This window comes from Cupressus sempervirens, chromosome 1 (assembly GCF_028749045.1).
Source record: "Cupressus sempervirens isolate cs-2001-9-10 chromosome 1, ASM2874904v1, whole genome shotgun sequence".
Lineage (NCBI taxonomy): Eukaryota > Viridiplantae > Streptophyta > Pinopsida > Cupressales > Cupressaceae > Cupressus > Cupressus sempervirens.
In genome coordinates, this window is record NC_143118.1 from 590527118 (window position 1) to 590553577 (window position 26460).

At 34.7% G+C, this 26460-nt stretch overlaps 1 protein-coding gene across 1 annotated transcript in view; it reads left to right on the forward strand.

The window, feature by feature from the left end:
• LOC149578801 (uncharacterized) overlaps positions 1 to 14316 on the forward strand; it is a 120553-nt gene extending 106237 nt beyond the window's left edge. The window contains exon 5 of the mRNA XM_089831680.1: positions 13936 to 14316. Within this exon, the coding sequence (XP_089687806.1) occupies positions 13936 to 14043 (108 nt within the window). The 3' untranslated portion in view covers positions 14044 to 14316. The remainder of the gene's footprint in view (positions 1 to 13935) is intronic.
• The last annotated feature ends 12144 nt before the right edge of the window (positions 14317 to 26460 follow it).

The window sequence follows — 26460 nt, forward strand, 5'->3', positions numbered from 1 at the left end:
TGCACCATGTGTCACGGACCTATCATCACCATCATCCATCATCATAGTAAGATCATGAAGTGTTGCATCCAAGTTTGCACACTCAGGGAGTACACCCCAAAGTTTGGCTGCCCCATCCATGTATTCATCATCCTTTGACAAAAGATGCAAGTTGGTATGAATGTAGACCAAGTCTTCTTCTTTCTTTGACCAGAATTGGTTGTGCTTCACTAAATGGATATAGGAGTATGTACTCCAATTCCTTTCTGCAGCAGAAGAAGTTGCAACCTGCATTGTGTTCACAAAATTAATTTTTAAAAGTTCAACATACAAACAAAAAGTAAATGACAATATGACAGAATACATGTTGTAATTTGAAAACAAAAATCAAAACTTACTTGTCGGAGGATTTTAATTGCAAGAGGTTGCAAATGCTTGTATGGCTGACCATACATGTACCACCATGTGATTGCTTCCATTTTATTTTGGTCCTTAATTGCATTTGGAGTAAGATTTGCTCCGGAAGCAAATAATAAGCCAAATTCTAGCCTCACCTTTCCATGCATCTCATTATGATGGAAGATTCTTGCAAAATCTTTCAAGCACCCATTAACAACCTCTTCATCAGCATATGGTGCAATTCTATCTGGCGTAGAAAGTACCGCCTCGCTATAATACCTCGGAGATAAAGCATAAGCAAGGAGGTGCAATGGGGTAGTCATCTTCTCCCAACGATGCAGAATTATTGCTTTTACTTTACTGCACAAGGCTTGACATTTTGTAGGGTCACTTTCATGTGCTTGTATAGAATGTTTTACCTTCTCATCCATGGTGTCCATGCCATCATTCACATCTCCCAAGCAAGGTGTATCTATATCGACAAAGCAAAGCATAGTCATGATGGGCTCGATGATATCCAATACATATTGCACATGAACCAACGTTCATCCAAGATCATACCCCTAATCTTTGGGGCTCTTCCTGTATTTGAAGCCTTCCATGCACCCCATTGAGGACAAATGACCATTTGGCTCAAAGCATCTTTCACCTTGAGAAGTTGTCTCATAACAATACTATGAGATGCAAAACGAGTCTCAGCAACCTAAGCAAGTTAACAATATGCCAATATGCCAATTGACAATAAAATTATAAATATTAACTAAATTACAAATCCATGAAATTTATTAATTGCAAAAATTAATTTACCTTCAGTAACTCAAATTAGGAATATGTTCTAAAAATGGATTGTGACATGTTGTGGTTAGTCACAAACTAATGGATGTCCTCTCCCTCTTCGCATATTTGCTTCAACCAGTCTATTTGTGTGCCAATTTGTTGCATAATCAAGTTGAGGGAGTGTACTGTGCATGGTGTCCAAAAAATATGGTCATACCGACCTTTAACCAAATACCAACCCCTCTACAATTTTTGGCATTGTCTGTAACAACCGGGACCACATTCTCACTACCCACCATATCTATGGCCTCAATGAGAATATTAGAGATGAATTGTGAATCCTTCACCTCCCCTTGACAATCAATTGCCTTAGAAGCATTGCCCCTTTAGGGGACATTGCAATCACATTAATTAATGCCCTGTTTCTTGTATCTTTCCAACCATCAGACACAATTGTCATACCCAAAGTTTTCGAAGAATTTATAATGGGTTGAAGTGCTTTCTCTATAGAAACTCCTTTTGCAAGAGTGTGATACAGACCTTTTCATACCCAGGACTTGTGTAATCATTTGGTGCTTCTTTGATGGCTCTTATCATTTCCTTCCAATATGGTGATCTTACTAGGTTGAAAGGAAGGCCATTAACATAGAGGCAATGTGCAATGGCTTCATCAACATGGTCTCTTGCCTCCATTTTAAATGCAGAGTGCAGTGGGCCTCTTTTTCGGGCTGCTGCAAAATTTTCTACTTCATCCTTCTCTCCTACAGGTACTTCCATGAATGCCTGTTTGGAAGATACAATTGGTTCCATTTTAGCGGGTGGTTGCATTTTTCTCTTTTTTGAGGAAGGAGGTTGATAATAACTCTTTTTCGATCTTTTAACCAAATGATCAACAACCTCTTGTTCTTTTACAAATGAAGCTATCTGTGCATTAGACATCCCCTTCCCATCTGCACCTTTGCACATTCCAAAATCTTTACTAGCAGAGCCCATGAAATGAAGCTCTACGCAAGAATAGGAGCTATTGAAAGGCTTTCCTTTGTTACTTTGATATTAATTACAACTCCAAATATAGGAGCCACCACCTGCAACTTGTGATATTCTTGTTGTATGTCTCCATAGAGGAGACCATAAATGAATTGTGAAATTATCTCCTTGCCCAGCCACTGAACTCTGACAATCGGTGGCAGCCATTCTTGCACAATACAATGTAGTTTCTTTCTATAAAAATTGAAATTAAATAATTTAAATCAACAAAAAAAACTATGAATATCAAGCATACAAGTAAAAAACAATGGTACAAAACCATTCAAATAGACATCTAAACTTGTTTCTCAATTTCCTTTTAAAAAAATTTGAAAAAACTTAAAATTTTCTTCACAAACTTGAAAAAATTGATTGAAACACTCAAGAATGGGATAAAATGCTTGATTCTTAGTGTTTTAATGAACTTGTGGAAGCCAACTCTCGCCCTACAATTGTTCCTCTTTAAAAATAATCAAGTTGCCTTCAAAATGCCAAAATGGAAGCCAAATGAGAAGAGCAAACCCAGCTGCAAACAAAATGATGGTTGAATACTTTCAAGGTCTCTATTAGGGCCGTTTTAGGGTTTTTCCAAAAAAAAAAGATATTATAAGCCAAAATGGCACATGTTTTAAATGAAATTTAAGTTACAAAAATGTTTTTTTTATAGTTTTCTAGTTACTTTCCTGTGGAGGTGTCGAGATGTCCTGCAAATGCCGTCTGGATGCCATTCGTAGGCGTCTGGATGCCGTTCGTAGGCATCCGAATGCGTCCCGAAGCCTTATAGCTTTGGATGCATCCAAACGACATCTACAAGGCTTCCTCATGCCTCTGCTTGTCTGCCTCCGCTTCTATGTCCCTTGTCTCCTGCAACGAATGGGTATCTTAGATGGAAACCATAGTTAGGAAACTTGGCAGACTTGCCAAGACTTGCTTGTCCTGTGGCTGGTTGAGTTGACTCGTAATGGACTCTTGAGTTGAGTCCTTGGCGAGTCCAAGTCAAGGACTCGTGATTTTTTAGCAACGACTCGCAAGTTTTTGGGAAATTCAGAAAACAAACTTAAAACTCTTTTTCTTGTTTTCTCTTTGCCGAGTCCGGAGTTCGAGTCCTAGTTTGAGCTGCCGAGTCTGAGTTTTCAAACTATGATAGAGAAGATTCAATAAATGTTTTCTTCTGTGCAGCTTGATGATGAAAAGAAGAAAATGATACATTTTGAAGCAAAAAAATACATTCTGATATAATTCATTTCAAAAATTTTACACAGATTACTGGCACTGATTATTATGCAGATCTGAAACAAGTCATTATAAGGTTTAAATAATGTAGATTGTATTTTGTTATAAATATACAGATTCAACACTATGATTTGGAAATCTGAATATTATGAATATATTGAGTTAGAAAATTCGATAACTTAATCAAGTATCGCTGGCATATGTTTTCTTGGTCTGTTCATAATTTGAATAATGCATTCAAACTAGTGTTACCTTGATTTCCTGGAATTGGAGCAACAAGGGATGGGAGGGGGGACGCTATATAAAATATAAGGAAATTTTAAAATAGATAAGGAAATCTGGCAGATATACATGACAGTTATATGAAAATATGGATTTTAAACATCATAGAGCCTTAATCTACAAGTTTACAACATTTTGGGATTTCAAAACATAATATGCATTCAAAATTTGAAAATCAAAATTAATTGTGAAATGCCAGTATCATATATGCATGTGATAACAAAAACTATGTAAATACGTTTTAACTTATAAAACCAAAATGCTGAAAGGCTTAGTGCTACCATATAGTTTCATGTTCAATATAAAAATTAAAATACATAAAACGTCATCTCCTAATCTAGATCAGCTAACTCTACATTAGAATCAGAGTCATCTTCGTTATAGCCTATGGAAAGAAGGGCAAGCTCGACTAATGGAACCTCAATCAATCTTTGTGGTGTCTCCTTGTTAACCTAGGCCACATCTTTAGTATCAATATTCCACCATAGTGCTAGAGTTTGCCTATAATCTATAATTTGATGATCTTGAAGTCTAAGAACACAATGCACCGCCACTAGTTTCTCCGTGTTAGAATTAAATCTCTCTATTTTTATTTCTCTCTTTAGTAGATTTACTTCTATTTCTAATGGTCACTCCTCTTCTATGTTTCCATATTCTCTCTCTGTTCAATATAGAAACTTTCTCTCTTTTCAGAATGTTTTTATTTCTGTCTTTGTTCGTTATAGAACATTCTTGTGTATACTTGTATATATAGATCATTTATGATCTTTGTTTAATAACACATTCATTATTTTGCCTTATATGGTATCAGAGTGTTTTTTTTTTTTCAAAAAATAATAATTTCATTATTGAAATTTCTGTAGTTATTTTTCGAAATAGGTATTGAAAATCTTTAATTTCTTCATAAAATTTTAGACTCAAGATTTTCAACATCCTTTGCTTGGGTGTGTTCAAAAATTTGTTTTCAGGGATATTTTTCTAAAATCCATCTATGGTTTTTGTATATTTTTCTTCTTTGGGTGGCTTTTCTTTTGCAACTCACACGCCATCTGCCTTTCCCCTGCCTGCGCAACTAGCTTCCTCTAAAAAATGACTAATTTTTTGGCTTTATTGGGCCTTCATTTGATTTTTTTGTGAGCCCTTTTTTCTCCAATTTCATGTCCTTTTTGTCTAGTTTTTATGCACATTTGCAAATGGCAACGTCTAGGGTGTTTTAAACCCTCTATCTCTGATTTTTGTCCAACAATTTTATTTTCCACCATTCTCTTATTTTCGATTCTGCCTTTTTTTTGGTTTTTTCATTAACGGCTAGGGGTTTTTTTCAAACTCTCTTTTTTTGGTGCCGGTTTGAAATTTTTTTGCAGATGCTTGGTGGGTTTTTGCAGATCTCAACTGGGCCGGTTTGGTTTTTTGGGTGCATTGTTTTCCATGCTTCAAATTTTGAGCCAGCAGATTCAAAATCTAATTTCAGATTCTTTCTAGGTTTTTCATATTCTTTTGGGTGTTCTTTCATTTTGTCTAGGTCTTCCATCAATTTACCTTGAAGTTGCCTTGTCAGATATTCACGTCTTTGAGCATCAAAAATGTGTCATGGCATCTCTCACCAATCTTCTCTCTCGAAAGGTAGTCAACGATCCAATGGAAAGAACAACTACACTTGGAAGCAAAGAATGATGACGATCTTTGAGTACCGTCCCCTGGAGGTGCTTGTTCTAGGTACAAGCAATTTGGGACATGATTGTGATGAACCATCTCATTAAAATCTAAGTCATCGATTTAGGTATGGATGTGGATGCGGGTACAAGAATCGGGTGTGCGGATGCATTGAATTAGTTTTTGGGGGTTTTGGATAAGTTTATATATATGCAAGAAACAATAAGTGACAGGAAATTAATTTTCGTAGTAGTAAATAAAGGATTTGTAAAGAATAGCTAAGGTTCTTATGATGCAAGGGATCTGCTGAATCAAATGCCTAAGTGCTGCTAAAATATAGGACTGACCAGGCTTAGGGAACCAATTCATTCAGCTTTAAAAGACTGCTGATCCCTGATTCTCATGATTAGATAGTTAATGTCAATAATTTGATTCAAATTCAGGCGTGGCAGCAAAAATCTAAGTTGCTATCAATGATTAAGTATGCACCAATGACCACCCAACTAACCTCGGCAAGGAGCTTTTCAAAATGCATTCTCCCTGCCCATACATCTGCAAACCCTAATGAATCAATTCTAGAAAAGTAAGTAGCTGAAAATGTTTTGCATGGGGTCATCTCAGGTTCTACAAATGAAGGGTTTCTACAGTTTTGGGCATTCATAATAATGTCGATGTTTGGTAGCTTCAATCGGATAAAACTATATATAATTATATATGAGATATAATTTATATGTGTGTTCATCATATATGAGATATAAGTTTATTGTTATATAAGAGCAATATATATATATATATATATATATATATATATATATATATATATATATATATATATATATATATATATATATATATATATATATATATATCTATGGTTAAAGTTTGTATTATATTAATTATCTAGTTAATGAATAGACATGTCCCATGAAGGGATCTGTCTCTTCATGGCTTATACTCATTATATATATAAGAGGTCGCTACCGTTTGGAAAACACATACAAAACATTATAGCAGTACTATTACATTTGTAGCGGTACAGGAAAAAAAACTAACATGGTATAAAAGCCTAATTGCAAATGCAAGAAAACAAAATTACTTGTAGTCTTATGATCTCATACACGATCAGTGAATATTAAATTTGGAGGCAAATACAATCTATGTTAAATTGCAGAATATTTTTCTTCAGGTTTGGCATAAATGAGATTCAACATGGTATTAGCCTATGAAGTATTTCAACAAAGGAACTTTCAGAGAAGCTTATTTGTACGAAAATATTCATTTCATTGCACATTAATATTTATGTTTTCCATGGATGAATTTATATGAAAATAAGATCAATGAGCCCCAATCTTATTCAAGCTGGCTCATTAGACATTTCCCTTGAGCAACATAGAAAGATATCATAGCTTTGAAGGAGGGATAATTATTTGATGGGGAGACTTTGACCGATATTGGATACCACCTATTATGCATTCCTCTCTCAAGAGGAACAAATTCCACTGTCATAGGTGCCTAAACTGCATAACAGTCTAAATTAGAGACAATGATCCAATACAAATATCACATTTGCATCCTGAGTTGATGGGGAGCACCAAAGAATACCAATATAAAGCTCGTGGTGTGGAAGGCATGAACTTGTGCGAAAGGATGATCTTAGAAAAGCCTTCGAACACATTAAACATGTGTTGGGGGCTATTTTTGACAGAAGAACGATGAACAAAAAACATTATACATAGGCAATAGTGTGGCCTATAAGATCGAAATATTTTGCTACTTCAGCCCACAGACTGAAATATGATTAATTAGAAAATATATTTTTTATATTTGCAAACACTAAGACCTCATGTTTATAAGGTTACAAATATCCAACTTGTGCACCATGTTGGAGATAAAGGAGGAGCGGGGATCCATTTGGCCAAATTGCAGAGCTGAGGCATCCTTAGTGATAGAGCTTCAAAAATTTTGTTCTCCATAAGCAAATTATGCCTCATTTTTCATGCTTTGGATGTGCAATGATGTGATCTAACGATTTTTCGGAGTTTCGGCTATACAACAAAACAAGGATTCCAATTTTGCAAATTCGAAAACAAACTATGTTGGCTCCTCTGATTTTGTGATTTCTTTAAGCAACGAATGACAGTTCTCTGATTTCGCGATATTGCTGAGTATTGGAAGCTAATCATCCGATTTCACGATTTTGCACCGAGGGATTTGTTGATTCCGATGTAATGATTTCACAACAAGAGGGATTTGTTGATTCCGATATAATGATTTCGCATTGAACATGGATTCTTGAGTCCGATTTCGCCATTTCGCAACTTGTGATCCCCTGACATATCAATTTCGCAATTTTGTTTTGGGATGAATTCTTTATGACTGCAACTGCTAAAATCGATATTTTGAAGGAAAATTTCTTCAGCACTATGACAAGACATACGCATTTAAAGACTAAATATCTTTTCATTTGTCTTAAATTAGCGCTAAATAGATGTGACAATTTCTTTATGTTCGTGCATGCAAATAGCGGATTGAATTTAATGCATCACTTGACCATTGCTTAAAAGACGTTATAAAGATGATTTCACTTGTAACATTATTGTTGTGCAAGATTTTTCTATTCTGTGTTTGTGCAAGTCTAGGGATTCTTTGCCATGGGATTACCAATCTAGGCTTATAATAAAGAAGATGATCCAAAGCTAGTCATGAAACCTGACTTATCACCAACCCATGAAGATCAGTTGGACATCTTGAATAGCATGTATGTGGTTGCATGGGAGCTATGAACAAGCTATGCCAATTATGCCAGTGATACTCATGCACTAGAACTTGAAGAAGATAGAGATGAGGTCCGTGCCATCTTGGTTGAGTTTGATGACCTTCATGGGAACTAACACTTTGAAGAAATTTTGGATATGATATGAGAATTATAGTTTTGTTTTAAGCTTCTTAAAAGCTTTGTGATTGTAAGTTTTGGTGAATGGTTGCAATTAGTTATTAGTTAGTTTCTTTTGTAAAGGTTTGAAGCTTTTTGCACTCTTCTGCTTTCTATAAGAAAGGGTACCAAGACCTTAGATTGATATATGAAGGTAGATATAAAAAAGAAAAAGATACAAAAATGGCATTTCTTCGGAATGCATATATTGAATGTAGGGTAGACATTGCAACCTGTCATAAGCCCAATTGTACTCGTTTTTAGAATCAATAAAAATACTTTGTTTCCTTTTCAAAGCACAGGAATTGATCTTAAATATTGTTAGCTGCAAATTGTCTTTTTTGGATTTATATTGTTGTTGATAGATTGAAATCAGGGTAAATCCTCAATAAGAAAAACCTACTAAGGGGTTATGTATAAATTGTCCTCATCTCATTGAAGTTAAACTCAATTAACTAGGGTTTAAGGTCTTTGAGTTCTCTGTCCAACGATTGATGGTAGCACGCCTGTCTCCAAGCGATTTGACTTTTGTAGTGAATATTATAATTGGCTCTATTCTCCCATCAGAAAAGGACTAGTCTTTAGTTTTTTCTAAAGAAAAGAATAGTTTTGTAGAAGGTGATATTCTTTGTCCCACTCATCTGCACATATATACACACACACACACACATATATACCCATCACTCATTCATTTTTAAAGCTCTCTCAAAACCTGATTTCTCCTTGAGAATATATTTTCCCTCGCAAGATTATTAGCATAAAGTCTGCAACACTTTCTTTCAATCAGTTTCAGGGGTTGAAATAAAAGGTACACTCGCCTAGGTCCGTAGAGCCTGAAGTGTGGAGATTGATTGTAAAAGTTTCAATCTCTGAAGCTGGCCTCCCAGCATCGAGAAGGCAAGGCTTGTAGGAATTCAATTGACAATTTTGAAAACCAACACATAGCGCTAATCATAGAGGTCTTCAATGCACAATGAGATGAGGCATATTTGGCAGCACTGAAGCTTGATTGGTCAAAACAACACATGGGTGATTAGCATTTGGCACTGATAAATGAATGTTACGCAGGGTCCATTCTATTCAGTGTGCTAGAAATGACAAATTCTGTAGAGGGAGGTGTCATATTTAGTCATAGCGAAGAATTCTATGTACCATTCAAAACCAATAAGGGAAGGAGGACCGAACACATCCAAAAGAAGGAAAATGATTGCCATTTCATAAGAATAGATATAATTCATTTTTAAGGGGCCATGATTTTCAAAAAGAGTTAGAAATAAAGGGAAGACTCAACACGTAGCAAAGGTAAAGTGGACCCCACTGGCAGATATGATATATAGTATGTTGTTAATGTCTATATTATATGAAATATTATAAATGAAATATAAGTTGTGATAAATTACATAGATGATTTAATGTATAAGAATAGGAAGGTTATATGAATATTCATTACCATGTTTTACATTTATATACATGTGAGAATGTATAAAACATTGTTATATAACTAATGTCTATTTAAGAGATGATTTTATTTTTTTGAGATCAATCTATAAGAATGTCACCTGGACATTAAAGAAAAGAAAAATTATCTTGTTTTGAGGCAAGAATCAATATTACACTATTATGATGAATATCTGATTTTCATAATATTATTTTTATTATCCTTGAGTATTATAGTCGTCTCTCTTATTTTTGTATTCCATCATGTCCTATAAGAGCTATATGCCTTGATCTTTTCCGAGAGTGTTATTATAGGAAAAGGGAGATTGATTTTAGACTCGGAGAGAGTTTGACACTTCTTCAAGGTAAAGGAGCTTAGCAGATTGATATTCAGAGGGAGTGTGACACATTCGTCTAAAGGAGTAGAAATGATTTAGTCAACCTTCAGTGATCTCAGTCATATTGATTCAGAGGGAGTAAACCATGTTGAGATGGATTCTCTAGTGATCAATAAATTGTAGCAGTCAAAAGGATTGTGATTCATGAATATACCTTGTGACTGTGATTTTAATGGGCCTACCCTCTATGTACATCATGAGGAAGTGACGACTTCTAAATGATGTCACTTGTATTTGTAGAAGTTATTAAAGATGACGATATTACAATAACTTAATTTTCTATTATGATGGATATCTTGCAATGTCTATGCAGACCATGATAGATTTATTTTGCATGTTGGATGTTTATATGGTAAGCATTATGAGAATACGTGTGCACATACCTTATAAACTTTTTGAGTAAATGGTGAATGTGATGCAAATTGATGTTCTGGAGGGCCATTACATAGAGCACCTGGTGAATATCATGCGACTTGATGTTCATGAGCCCATTACTCAAAGTATTTGGTGAATATCATATGTTGATATTTTGTAGACCAATACTCAAGTGTGATATCAAAATGGTGAATATCATATGTTGATATTCTAGAAACCATTGCCTTATTGAGTACATGGTGAATATCAAGTGTTGATATTCTGGAGACCATTACTTAGAGTATTCGGTGAATATCATATGTTGATATTTTGAAGGCCAATACTCATGATATCAAAATGTTGGATATCTTCTAATCAAAGATATCCTTAAAATTTGCCATTTCTAATATTACCAATGGTGTAATATCTGTCTTGCATTTATCCTCCTTAGCTAAGAGGTAGTGTTGATGTTTGGTAGCTTCAGTCGGATAAAACTATATACAATTATATATGAGATGTAATTTATATGTGTTCATCATATATGAGATATTAGTTTACTGTTATATGAGAATTATATATATATAAAACTATGATTAAAGTTTTTATATTTATTAATTATTTAGTTAATGAATAGACATGTCCTATGAAGGGATGTGTCTCTTCATGGCTTATTCTCATTTTATATATATAAAAGGTTGCTGCCATTTGGAAAATACATTCAAAACATCATGGCAGTATTTTTACATTTGCAGTGGTCCAGGAAAAAAACTAACTAATACAGCAGAAATGGAACTCTTTGTGACAGATTTCAAAGTCCATGTGGTTCCAACTGCACGTGATTATCAAAGGGTGGATGATTCGTCTAGAGATTGTCTAAGCAGCAACTTGTAAAGGGTAAACATCTGTTTAAACTTTTTAATTGAAAATTGATTTTGTTTTAAAAACTTGGCATCCTGGGCCCTGCATGCATCTTGATGCTCGAGGATGCTCTCTTGGTGCCTACAGGAAGCACATCACCACCCTGTGGATGCTCGATGTGCATCCATAGAGCATCCACAGGGCGCTGATTCACTTCCTGTGTGCATCAAGAGCACCCGCCTCTGCATCCACACCAGAATGTATCTGCACCTGGGGGGTCCAGGCTAGCATCCAATAACTAAGATTAAAAATATAATCAAATGCATTTTTTTAATTTTAATTAATCAGTGCTTGGGCCAGCTTGATTTCTGTTCTATTTTATTTTTCCAATAAATTATTTGTAGTCGACTTTGCCTTAGGTTGTTTTTAGAAATAAACTTTTATTTGTTATTGGGTCCTACCTGTTTTAGATGCCTATATATGCTTTTGCTCTAGCATTAGAGGGGAATGCTTGTATTAAACTGGAAAATGTCATTGAACACAATTTTGATCTACTGCAAAACAATCTCAGAGTTCTTGCAAGGTGGGAAGCAACCCCTGCTTTTGCTTTCAGATTTTTTTAAGCATTAAATGCTGCCTTTTTTTGTGATTTGTTCTGTGTTGCAGCAGTATTTCACATAGCTGGCAGAAGAATTACAAGTGAAAGCTGAATATATAGGTGCCATCAAACAATATCTCTGTGGTGCAAAGTTATAGGCCTGAAGCTGTGTGGCCCTTGGAACCTGTTACAAGTCTGAACCTGGTCATGGCCCTTGGAACCTTAAAAAGGCGACAGAGAGTATCAACGAAGGACCTAGGACTGGCTCAAGGCTTACTTTGGGCGTGCCACTTTCACGCGTCAATGTATAGCTTTCCCACTGATCTGAAAGGGTATTCACCTGGAAATAAAAAAGGTTAGAACAGGGATATTTCATGTCGGGGCAAGTGGACAACTCTATTGTAGACACCTTTATTAAGGAAACGGCTTAGTCACAGTCCCATTAATTTCAACTTGAATTGAAACTTTTTTGAATAAAATTTCCACTAGCAGAATGATTCAGGAAAGCCAAAAGATTTCATAATAGTAATCACAAAATCCATCCAACTGTATTATCAAAGTTCACAGACATGGTCTTGGAGAGCACTTGGTAATGCCAAAAATTTTGACTCGGCAAAAATGCGACAAAGAATTGGCAAAAGCCAGGGTTTATTGGAGGGGTGAATGTGGGATTTTAAAACTTTTCAAGAACAATCTTTGTGAAATACACATTTCGACCTGCGTTTAACTAGCCCTGACACGTTTTAGCTTCTACTTTAACCTGCTCCGACACATTTTAATCCATGTTGGCACGTTCCAATCCTGTGTCACAGTTTTTTTTTTAAACCTTGGACCACATCAAACTTAATGATATCTTTTCTTATTTATGGTGACTTTCTTTCTGTAGCTTGTTTGCAGAGACTCGTGACTTAAACTTGAGATTACTTGCCCAGCTGAAAAATCTTACTTGGTGACTTGGTTAGTTTTTGTTGGGTTCTGTATCAATGCCTATGGCTATTATGATCTTTCTCAAAATTGAGGGTTAGCATGCGAGAATTTTGATTGGAATGTTTACCCCTGTTTAAACTTTCTCAGCTTGTAATCTATTTTGATAGAACATATGCCTTTTATAAAACCATTTTCAGTAATAGACATAACTTTGGATGGATATCAGCAACACTCCTAAAGCTAGTAGCCTAGCAAGGATTTTCACATGAACCATTCAGTAAGGTTATTGGTCTTCAGTTTTTAACAAGTGGGATGTATCAATTTCCTTAGGCATTAGCTTGATTGCCCTCATATTGTTGTCATACTAGTAGGCCCATATCAAAAGATTGCTCATAGACTTCCAGAAGATAACCCATAATCTAGTCCCAATTAGCCTTGTAAAATTTTAAGGTGAGTGCACCAATGGCAGGGGACTTGCCACTGATGAATGGCCTAATAGTTTTCATGATTCCTTCCTTATAAAGCTTAGTAATATCTTTGGCATCCTCCTTTCATTCTTAGTTTCAAATCTCTTAAAAATTTTTTTTGCTATAATTACTCAGATCATTATCCTTAGAGGAAAAGAGTTTCTGGAAGAAACTTTGTAAAATATTATTCATTTACAAAAGTTCTTCAATCATATAATCCCCAATATCAACAGGGCCAATTTTTCCTTTGAGCATACTGAAAAAATCTTTAAATCCTTAGTTTCCCTCATCCAACCAATTACCTTTGACTCAGGTTTTAGCTCCTTGATTGCTGTGGTTTTGCAATCATCTCAGCTGCTGTTTAGTATTTACAAGACTATCATAAGTAACTCTCCCATTAAGATTCTTCTGCATTTTTTATTCTTGCTCCTAGATTCTTGTCTAATCTCCTATCTAAAGTGTTCTTTTCACCGTCTTCAAAAGAAATTTAATATTATGCGTAGAGATCATTGAAATAATTCTTAATATTTATAGGCAAATAGTCTAAGAGAAACAATTGACTATTGTTGTGACTGAAGAATAATCTTTCCCTATTTTTGGTTTTGTGCATTTCAGGAGGTTGATGTTGCAGATGATTTAGCACTTTCCTCAAAAATGCATACGAGAACAAAATTGGAGCGATGCTTTTTGTTGAATGGAGTGACAAGCAAAGTTGTTTGTTGAAGGACACATGATTTACATTACATATATGTTTCAGAACTAGTAAATTTGTCTCGGGTATAAATTTTATCACTTGCTTTTGTTGTAGTTTATATGCATCAGGGTTTTGAAATTATAATCAATGCAATCAAAATTAAAGATATTCAGTCATTACAAAAGGTGACCTTGTAAAGAATATGAATCACTGGTAAATAATTGTGCTTCAAATAGGGTATTGTATATATGTTTCCCCCAAAATGCTTAATTGGATTGCAAGTAGAGTAATTTGTTAAATAATGGAGTTAAAAAAAAAAACTTATGAAAGCATAAACAAGTAGGAAGGGTGTTTGTAACTAATATTTTTTCCTTTCTTGATTGTTCACTCCACCTTTATCTATAGAGGACGACGATTTGTCTTTTGAAATGTTCATGCTTCAAGAAATAAATTTACTGTTTTATTACATAACACTATTTGCCTTCTTCATGCTACTGTTTTCAATGGCTAATTCTTGTAACCATATATGTTACCCCGAGTTTCTAGGATGGGGGGACGGGGAAATGGGTTTACGAGACTCTTTTTTTGGCTGGAGCAGGGGACGACAAGGGATGGCAATATATATCAGAATTACATAACATTGTCACATTCATCATAACAACATAATTTAAAATTATTGATTCCATTCATCAAACCAACATAGAACATAGCATCATACCAAATTATCATAGAACATAGCATCAATTCAAATCACCATGTCTAAGACTAGGAACATAGGATGCCATCAAATTAGATAATCATCTACTTCTAGGCATTAAACTAATCAATCTTCCATAGTTGGGTGACATGTTTAGACTTTATAGCTCTTGCTTGTGGTTTTTGGAGAAGAATTGAATTTATTGTGCCAAATTGTTCCTAGACAAGTAGCAACCATCCTGTCTGGGCAATAATAAGCTACAACAATATTAATTTCGGCATTTATTGTTGTTATTAGAGCATTATCAAAGATGAGAATGATCTGAATATTCCTCAAATGAGCGACAATCATTTCCAAGTCTGCGATATGAATGTCAGAGACAAGTCTAATTTATAATCACTTTTCAGATCTCGTTTGTTGAATAGAAGTATGAATTTTCAGTCATAGTGGATGCTAAGTTGGTAACAACTTCCAAAAAATAAACTTTCAACGTATGTTAAACATAACATGTTTTGTTATTTTAATGACTTCTAGAATGTGGGGCCACGAATGGGCAAAAAACCACCATTTACTATTTTTTATGACTTAATTTTTATTTTGAAATAAAAAACTTAAAGTAATCCAATTAACTCCATTAAGTGAGAAATTGAACGATCAATATGATGACCTTATGTATTGAGAATCACTAGTAGCATATTGAATTGACAAGGAAGCAACTGAAGTAGATATAGGGGTAGAACCTACTCATTAATAATCACTAATATGCTTTATAAGGAAACATTGAGTAGCATCGAACCGATTGAGGAGAAATGATTATGCAGTACGTATTGACCATTCTCAAAGTTTTGAGGTCACATTTATGATTTTCTTGCTTCGATGATGATGACTTGGAAATATTTTGACCATCCCCAAGTCCTTGAAATAGGGAAAATTTCCAAAAGATAGGGCCTAGGGGCCCAAGTAACACAGGGAATCATTGAAGAGGTTGTGACCATTGGTATCTTTTGTTGTTACTAATTGGGTAGAACTTCTTACTCTTATATGCACTTGAGAATGCCTTCTAAAGAAATAAAGGTGGTCTTTGCAAGTTTTAGATGAGCTAAGACAATTTGATTGATGTCAACAATGTGTGGGGTGAGTATCCACAGATGGTTTGTCATAAGCATACAATTTGCTCATAAATGTTTGTGATGAATATCCAGAAACCATATGCCCTTGCTTATGCAAATTACTGAACAAAGATGGAAAGCTTTACTTATCTTATTTTGTCTTCTATAAAGCTACACTCAAAGAAAAAAATGCATAACCTTTCAACTTATATCTCATATGACGACAGAAGAAATAAACTGTTCTCTATACGAATTTGGATAATTAATAATTCTCAGACTTTAGATCAATATTCCTAACGTATCCTCCTAAAATGGGAAGTGCATATTCATTTTTGTTTCTTCAAGGTGTTCCCAATCCAAAGGCCTTATGAATATATCTACTAGTTAATTTAAGGGATAATAAGTAGAATCAACTATTTGTGTTGTAAGCTTTTTCATCTAGAGATACTTCACATCCATGTGTTTTTTTTAAAACTATGTTACAAACATCTTTGGAATTTTGATTACACTTTAACTATTCGCTATTAGGAATTAGTCTAATCTTGGCAGTGTTAATTTCTTCTTTTTGTCAATCATAGCAATATTTTTAAGGAAACCCTATTTGTTGTTTGTCCTTTTATGAGTTCTCACAATTCATTTTCTTTATTCTATGTATTTGGAATGCTAGAGTTTCTCCATATGAGGTGACACTGCACCCACACACTAGGATACTAGATGGCATGCCTATACTTCAGAGTTACTTTATAACTTCTTTCTCGCCTCTATATGTTTGAGATGCCTCTCTCTCTCTCTCTCTTTCACACACACACACACACACACACAAACACACACACACACACACACACACACACACACACACGCACACGCACACGCACACGCGCGTACACACACACAGAGACACGCACACGCACACGTGCGTACACACAGACGCACACACGCGCGCGCACACATGCACGCACACACGCACACAGACACACACACGCGTGCGCGCACGCATCCACACGCACGCACACGCACACATATTGATCTTGTGTCTTCTTGGATCATGATGTGCTTGCCCTTGGTTTTTTCTTTTCATCTTTATCGTCATATTCTACCTTTAAACAATTGCTTTTTGATCAGTTCTTTTCTGGTACTTAATATTATTTTCCTTTTATGGTATTAGATCGAGTTTCTACTAATCATTTTTTGAACTTCTATTGTTGAAGGATTATGATGTATCTATTGGAGCACTCTCTTTGATGATATATCTTTCATTAATTCTTTCACGAAAGAAGAGTTGAGTTCTATCTTAGATCCACTTTCATCAATTTTATTTTGTATGTAGGGATATCTAATTTTTTTTTCCCCTTGTTTAGATTTAGAACATTTTATTTGCATCTATTCATTAGTCTTGTATGCATTTAATAGTCTAACCTTGGTCATGTCCTATGGAAGGTTATAACTCATTCTCTATTTTAAAAATTTCTAACTTTTACATTTACTCTTCAGCTTTGGCATGCAAGTTTGTTCAAATAATTTTGGTTTAAATTTTTTCGTGATGCCTAAGTAGATGTTTCATTTCCTTTTTTGCACCGCCTTTTGTTTTGGTTAGCTTTTTTACAACTACTCTCTTTAAGATTATACATGTCTACCAACCTTCTTAGTGTGCTTTGTTTATTTATTCTTGGTGTTGCTCCATATTTATCCTTTCTTCTTCTCTTTCTTATCATTACACAATATTTGTTTTGCTAGCTAATGTATTGTTCAAGTATTTCTAATTATGTTAACCTAAATTGAATTTATGAATATATGTCTCATTTGATTGATCCAAAAGAAAATAAAGTCATCACTAATGCTAAATTATAATTTGTTCAAGTATATTGATTCATTTCACTATATTGCCTTGAGTAATTTATTTAGTATTATATCATCTATTTGTATACCTATTATCACATGTTTTTGGTAAGATGTGTAGGGAGCCCTTTCTACAAGGTTAACCATGTAGGGCACTTAAGTTGCACCTTGCTCATAGCAACCTTTTTGGGACCCATGGAGGAGGTTTACATCAAAGAATTTGGTAAAAATATAATGCCCATTAAACCCTAACATGTATTTTGAAAACTAAGAGATGTAATAGGAACCCCAAGGCTATATTGCTAATGAATGTATGAATTTGTTTGAGGTGATTCGAACCCTAAGGCTATATTGCTAATGAATGTATGAATTTGTTTGAGGCGATTTGTTCAATTCATTATGTTTTATTTGTGGTCAAACTTTGACAACACTAATATGATTTTGAGTTACTCTTTAAAGCTCCTACTTTCATGGTGCTAAACTCACGGTAGGATCTATTTCCCCTAGATCCTCCCTTCCCTTCATTTAATCTACTTGGAATCTACTCCTTACTGAAATGAGATTTCCTCAAAATCTAGACTAGATTTTTGGATCCTGAGACCTATTGTAGAGCCCCAAGACAACCCTAGCGGTTTGTGTACCTGATCATCAGGGGCGTAGTTCACCCCTGATGGGCCAATCAAGGGCGTAGTGTGCCCTTCATAAAGCCCTATTTTGCCTCCCCTCTTTGGGTCCCATGTTCCGGGATGTTCAGGTATTAACTTCTAGGTCAGTCAGCTTGCAGGAGTTAGTTAATTTTGAGATTTATATAAACCCTTCCATTTGCTCCATTTTCATATCACAATATCTCTTAAGTGTTCAAGTTTCAAGTCTTGATGCCTTCAAGAAGTCCTCCATTCAAGATCCTTTGTTGCATCTTCTACATCCATTCATCTTCATCTTCTTGGTCCAAATCCGTTCTTGAAATAAGCACATTATATTCGATTCAAGAGATCTGACTTTTGTAAGGTGAATTCGTACATTTATTGTAAATGATATTTCAATTGTTTCAATCCAAGGTTGCTTTCTAAATTGGGGTTTGAATGAGGCAAATCCCCCATTAGCAACAAAAATCTTTTTAATTTTTTTAAAAAAATTGTAGGTTGTTGATATCGAATTGACGAATAGGTTGTAGATCGAAGTACCCTTTTTGATTTTCTTTGAAACCACAAAATTAGAATCAATGTTTCACACCATCATTAGGGCTGTATAGCACCCTTGAAGACTCAATTTCGCCTTTGAAGATCAGGTTTGATCCTGATAGTTTGCCGAAAGATTCATGGGGTTCGTTTGTTGCATAGTTTTAGGCCCCAATCCAATGATTACCACTCATTTTGATCACGAACAACAAGCATAAACATATTTCAAAAGGTGTGTTCCTTTTCCGTTCTTTGTCCTTTCAACGTATCTACATATACCTAGTTTCCATTACACACATACATTGAGGAATTTTACAAAATTGGATATCTTTCCTCTATTCTGCCTAGATCTAGTCTGCATTAGTGCTCCTTGTTCATTTGGTTAGCTTTGATGTCTCTAGACTTATTTCTCTAGAATTGGGATTGAAAAGTTTCTTTTCCTTATATTCTATCCTTCTATATTATGCTCGCATATGTGAGTATGTTATGTGATGAACTTAGGTTTTCTATCTTTGATTCTCATTTCCTACCCCACATTTATTGGTGAAGCTAACATGAATCAAACACACAACCTTCTGATTTGGTGTTAGATTATTCATTTAAAGTTTGCTCTCTTGATCTATCTTTACATTATATTGTTTTGAGTTTATATCATAAGGTTAGATCTCTTAGTGTCTTCTTCCCTTGTTTGGTGTATGAGCTTTACTACTTTTAGTTCTACTTATAGCATTCTCGTTAGGAGAAGTCATAGAATCATGGGTATTTTTGATCCAGATTCATCTTCTCCTCTTCTTCGAAATCTTAGTGACCCTGTGGTTTCTCATGATCTTAATCCTTCTATGGACCATGACTCTTCCAACTCATCTCATGATGAGGATGGGGTTTTATGAGTTTCTCCTGAACAATTCGATAAGCTTTCTATTGAGATTGATAAAATGCATGATTGTATTTTACAAGGAAATCACAATATTGAGACTATTGCTACTTTTGATGCTCTTAAAAAAGTGATATGTAATGATGAACATGGTGTCAATCTTTTGTGTGGTCTTACTCACCTTGTTCATACTCATGTTAAGCCTTTCATTCAAGTTTCTTCTGAAGCAAGGATGACTCCTCCTGTTTCTGTACTTATCACTAGCATTTCCACTTATGTTCCTCCTACTATGACTACTTCTATTCAGATGTCTAATCCTCTTAGTAGTCTTCCCATCTCTTCCCTACCTGTGAGTGTTCCACCTACTTTATTGCCGACTTCACATGCTTTATATTAGAGTGTTCCTTTCACTTATCCTAATCCTGCTACTGTGGTTCCAAGTGTTCCATCCATAGTTTCTTCCATCCCAACTAATTCATACAATTTGCCTAGTGTGTCTAATGTGCTTGTTTCATCTGTTTCTTCTAATGAGTCCACTATCCTTAGTCTTGCTCAGACAATGTCTTCTTCACAATAACAACTTTATTCTTTCACTCGATCTAAGTTTAACTTTCCTACTTGTGATATGGGTAGTCTTTTTCCTTTTGACAATATCCGCACTACTGCTCCTTTACAGGCTGATATTCTTCACCTTGACACTTATAATGGTAAGGGTGATCTTATGACACATCTTAAGACTTTCCAAGTTCCATGTAGTGACTGTGCTTATGACCATAGGAGTTTAGCTAAGTTGTTTCTCATACTTTCTATGACAATGATTGGCAATGGTATTGCTCTTTGCCACATTATTATATTCATTCTTTTCATAAACTTGCTAATGCTTTCATACAACAATTTTAGAATAATATTGGTCCTTTTGTTAGCAATTTGATGCATTATAAACAAGGTCCTAAAGAGAAAGTGACTAATTTTATTGGTAGATTTAAGCATTTACATGCTTAGATTTCTTATCATGTGCTTGATATTGATATTCAACATATGTATTTTGCAAATTTATAAAAAAATATTAGAGATAAAATTCTGCTTACTGAGTTTAACTCTTTTTCACAAGTTTGTGTTGCACTTCATAATTATCAATTACAAGTGAGTCAGTTTGAGAGAACCACTCCAATGGCTCATGTACCTCTCGATAAGACTGATACGACATCCAATCTAACAAATTTCACAAACCTAACAATTATGTGAAGATCAACAAAGCCACAAATACAATAGATGGTCAAGTAGCTACTGCATCTCGGAGTGCAACTACTTCCCCAATTTTTCAGATAAATCGTAAATTTAGTCCTCTTTCTATGTTTTTGCAATTCTATTATGACTAGGTTGGTTAGTGCTAATATGATTATACTTCTTCCTGTTAAACCACTTTTTCCTTCTACTACATCAAGTTTACATTTTATTCCTTAAGCTCTTTTCCAATTTCATTGCCAACTTGGATTTGATATTGAGGCTTGTTATTCTTTGAAACAAAAGATTCAAGATTTGGTTCATCCCAATGCCTTATATATTGAGGGTCAAGATACTAGGAACAAATCTATGGCACCTTTGAATCAAAACCCTCAAATCTACACTAATACTATTGTTCAACATCCTTTTTCTTTTGCTTCTCCTGAAGTGAATGTTTCTTATAATACCTTATGCCGAGAGAATGATAATACTGTTAGTGTTGTTGAATGAGTAGTTTAATTTCCACTCCCAACTAAGGAAGACATTCTGCCTACATCTAACACTCAACCTAAACCTAAACCAAATCGTAAGCGTACTAGAGCCCTTACTATCTCATTCATTGATGTTAATAAGTTTAAGGGTCTAGATGGTCATCTTTATACTGCTACTGGAATTGCTAAATATCCTTCTTATAGGTGTCTTTTTGGTCCTACTTCTATGGTTAATATCATCATTGAGGAACATCTTTATAATAAGAGGAAGGATCATGACTTTTATGACTCAACTGATGCTTGGATTCAAACTTGTAATGTTCTCTTGTATCCTCCATAGGTTCCATCTCTTTTCTCATTGAGCTCTATGGTAAAGTGGTTAATAGTACCTTTGTTATCATTCCTACTTTTGATTAGTTTCAAGTGAAGCTTGGTTTACCTTGGTTGATTGCTATGCAAGCTATTGCTTCTCCTATTCATCAATGTATAAAATTTACTTATGATGGTGAGATTAAAATGATCAATCATAGTCTTTATCATCCTTCTAGACCTCGACATTGTCCTACTCTTGATTATTTTGGCCTTCTCTTCCTAGTACTCCTCTTTCTCGTGCAAACTATATATTTCGTTTGTATGAAGATTATAAATGCCAAAAGATTGCCAAGTATGCCTTGTGGTCTTTCCCCTACAACTTATACACCTATTTCTCCTGATTCTTCTATTTCTAATGGTCAATGACCTCTTGCATCTCTTGATCCTCCTAGTGTGGTTCCTTCTCCTAGTATGGATCCTCCTAGTGTGATTCTTGCTACATCTCAACCTTTTGTTGTTCCTTTTTTATCATCAAAAGGTAAGGAACATATGATGTTGATCCTCTTTGTCTTCTCAAAAAATTTCTAATAAGACAAGTGTAATTGACATGCTCATGAACATTGAAAGAATCGTCAAGATCATGCTAAAGCTCATATGAATGCTTCTCACCATTTCATGCCGATGAAGTTAATGATATGCATATTCTTGTTTTCGATTCCATTGCTATTAATTTAAATGAAGATGATACGTTAGATGATGATGAGCATGAGATTATTTGTATTGATGTTGATTTATATAACATTCTTTCTAGGCAACTTATGCTTACATCTACACGTGAGCATAGTGACTCTCCCGAGAGTCCTTTGGAGTTAGCTATTGTTCCTACTGCGTTGCACATAGCTCCTCTTGCAAGTTATCCACCTTCTCTTATTACTACTGCTTGAGATAGGGGAGGAGGGAACCATGCTTGAAGTGAGTGTTGCAACATAATATTTTTTGTGTGTTTTCTTGTTGTTGTGTGCCTCCCCTTTATCATGTTTGCTAACTGCATGTTTAGATTTCTTTAAATGACTTTTTTCGCTCCATTGGCACAAGGTGATAAAGAATTTGACCTATTGTAAGATTCTTCTATTTATGTCTTACTTCTTCTATCTATCATTCTATGTTATGTTGTACATGTGCTATTGGATGTACTTGTATCCTTGTGTTGTCTGCTTGGATTTGCGACATGGTAAGACCAATTATTTTTGGTCTCCATGGTGGTGATCCAAAAAGACTCTTCTTCATTACTCTTACGTATCTTTCTTCCATTGTATTGTAGTTCTACTTCCTTTGGGGGATGATGATATTCTATACTTGATATAATACCTACATATTATCATATGATCATACTGATCCCAGAGTTAGTAGATCCATTTTATTCTATTTCATGTTATGTTTTCATTTCCCTTGATTTGTCTTCTTTTTGGGGCATCTCATAGTGGAAACATCCTTTGCTGATTGTATGTATACTCTGTTAAAGCCATTGCTCCTATTAAAGTGTTAGCAATGACTTTAACATGGGGGTATATGCTTTGCTCATTTTTGCATTCTAATCATGGGGTAGTGAATATAGATTTTGAGTCTAGCTTGGGGTACTTTATCCTTGGTTTCTTAGTATGCTTCCTAAGTTAGCATTAAATCTATGTATTAATACTTTGAATCCTTCTCTTCTAATGCACATTTCTTTCCCCAATACCAATTGTTAGAATGTAAAGCCCACCAATATAACTAAGAGGGGTGGGAGCATAAATCAGTTATGTAATTAAAACATGTATCTTCTATCTTCTTTAATTATGAAACATGTATCTTCTTCGATACCCTCCATCACAAGTATTGAATTCAAAAAACTTAATCATGTCTTAAGTCATGTGATGGGAACAACCACTGTCCATAATCCAATCCAATTTATTCTTTTTGACTTGTGATACTAGTTCTTTTTCTTCTCTAAGTTCTTCTTTTTAAGGTCTTTCTTCTTTAATATAACCATACACAATAACACCAAATTTGTTAACTAGGGAACACTTGATCATAGGGAAAACCCTAGTGGGGATGGTATCCACAAGATCATGATGTACCAATATAAAATTTTGTTATGAAAGGATGTACCCTATTAGGAGTCATCAAAATACAATTAGTACATATGAGTCCCTATAAGGAGAATTTGAATCCTTGATAGGAGATTCCAACTCTGTTAGGAGTTGTGCCAACCCTGCTAAGAGTTGAAAGGAAAATAGATGGATGCACTATACAAATAGATTAAATACTATCCTCATTGAATAATACAAGTGTACATCAAAAAATGTCTAACAAAAACTTCTCTTGGTAAATATAGCTCCTCGTAATCTCACTGTGCCTCAATTGCACCAATCAATTCTCTGATCCAAAAGATATTCAAATGTTAGTTCGAACAATAGAGTATCATATAAAATAATCTCACTAATGATTACAACTAAGGAAAACATCTTTCCTTTATACCAACTCCTAGAATAAGCTACGAGGTTGACCTTAATGCTTTCTCAATTTACAATAATAATATAGGACCAACTTAAGATATTACATTACATGTTACATTACAATATCACATCTTTTTCACAAATACAAGTAATCTGTCGGCTCACAATATTTTATAACTCTTCACTCGTCGATCATCTAAATATGCATGATCAACCAAAGCATCTTCAACACATCTTCAATCTTTGTCTTACTTCACTCAACTAGATTCTATCTTTGTTAGGAGATTCAATCAAAACATCAGTACCTTCTTTCTAGAAACACTATCTAAAAGTTACCTTCACCAAATGAATCATAAATGTTTTCAATCTTCATATTTCTATATGTGCTTTTGACTATAGCATCTAGAAATACTCTAGAACATATTCCCATGTGCATAAGTTGATCTTCAATGCTTGAACTGCATGAATCCAAACTCTATTTGCTGCTCTGCTAGTCTTCGTAGAATAACAAGTATGTTGACAATAATGAAAAACTTTGTCATGAATGCAACACACAACCACTGAAACATGTCTTCAAAATTGCGAGGATACTCCCACATAGGATTACCATCAACATTCATGCTAAAAAAAGTTCTTTTTTGATTGTTCGTATACTCCATTAAAGCCATTTCTTCTATTAAAGTGTTAGCAATGACTTCAATGTGGGGGCATATGCTTTGCTCATTTTTGCATTCCAATCATGGGGTAGTGAATATGGATTTTGAGTCTAGCTTGGAGTACTTTATCCTTAGTTTCTTAGCATGCTTCCTAAGTAAGCATAAAATTTATGCATTACTAACTCATCCTTCTCTTTCAACGCATATTTCCTATGAATCTGTTTATGGATTATGCACAATCCTAAAGAATTGATTATTTGTGCACACATTCAATCCAAGAAGCGAGCATACTTTACATTGGGTCTCTCTTTCCTTATATGTACATATTCTAAATCTCATTTGTTTGTAACAAGTAACAATTTGTTAAGTCATATACATGGGTAACCCATCCTTACTAAACCTTGCCATGGTGATACAGAGAATGTTGATCTATGGGTGGGTTTTCTAATGGGTTGACTAGCGGGTCACCACCCCGTTAGACTATTTCAATACTATCTTTTTCAACAACTCTTTCATTGATTCATAGTAGGGCGGGCACCCAACTAGGTGAGATAATCACTCTTTCTTTTCAATTAGCAATCTCTCTCTTACTATAATTTAGGAGTTACCAACTCCTCAATCCCTTAGGGACTTGATGGATTATTTGTCTCCTTCATTATAATAAGACTACCCTATGCCTTGTACTCTACTTTACCAAGAGTTTGGATCGAGTCCATACTCTCGCTAAAGTGGGGGCTAAATGTACTACCTTAAATTGGAAGAATTTCAAATTAAAGAAAGGTTTAACACCTATTTAATGTGAGGTCATTAATCTCTTTCTCTCTTCAATATCTTCTTCCTTTTTCTATCCTTTCTCCTAGGTGGAATTGGGATAAAACCTAATATATTCTCTTTAAAGTTCCTATTTTTATTGTGTTAAGCTCAAAGTAAGATGTATTTCTCTAGGTCCTCCCTACCCTTCATTTAATCCACTTGGAATCTACTCATCACACTGAAATAGGAATTCCCTAGAATTTGGAATTGATTTCTAGTTCTTGAGACATGGTTTGGAGCCCTGAAATAGCCCCAAAGGTTTGTGCACCTAATCACCAGGGGCACAACGCATCCCTGATGAAGCCCTATGTTGGCTCCACTCTTTGGGTCCTATGTTCTAGGATGTTCAGTTGTTAACTTCTAGGCCAATTGACTTGCGAGAGTTAGTTGATTCTTAGCTCTATATAAACCCTTCCATTTGCTCCATTTCTCATACCACAACATCTCTCAAGCATTCAAGTTTCAAGTTTGCAAGCATTTAATCAAGCATTCCTCAATTCAAGATCCCTTTTTGCATCTTCTACATCCATTCATCTTTATCTTCTTGGTGCAAATCTTTTGGTAAAGTAAGCACATTGCATTCAATTCAAGAGATCAAAATTTTGTAAAATGAATTCATGCATTTTCTTTACATGCTATTTCAATTATTTTAGTTCAAGCTTAATTCCTAAACTGGGGTTTGACAAAGGCATACTCCCTATCAACAACACAAATCCTTTTTTATTGCAGGTTGCAGATAAAATCAAATTGATGAACAAGTT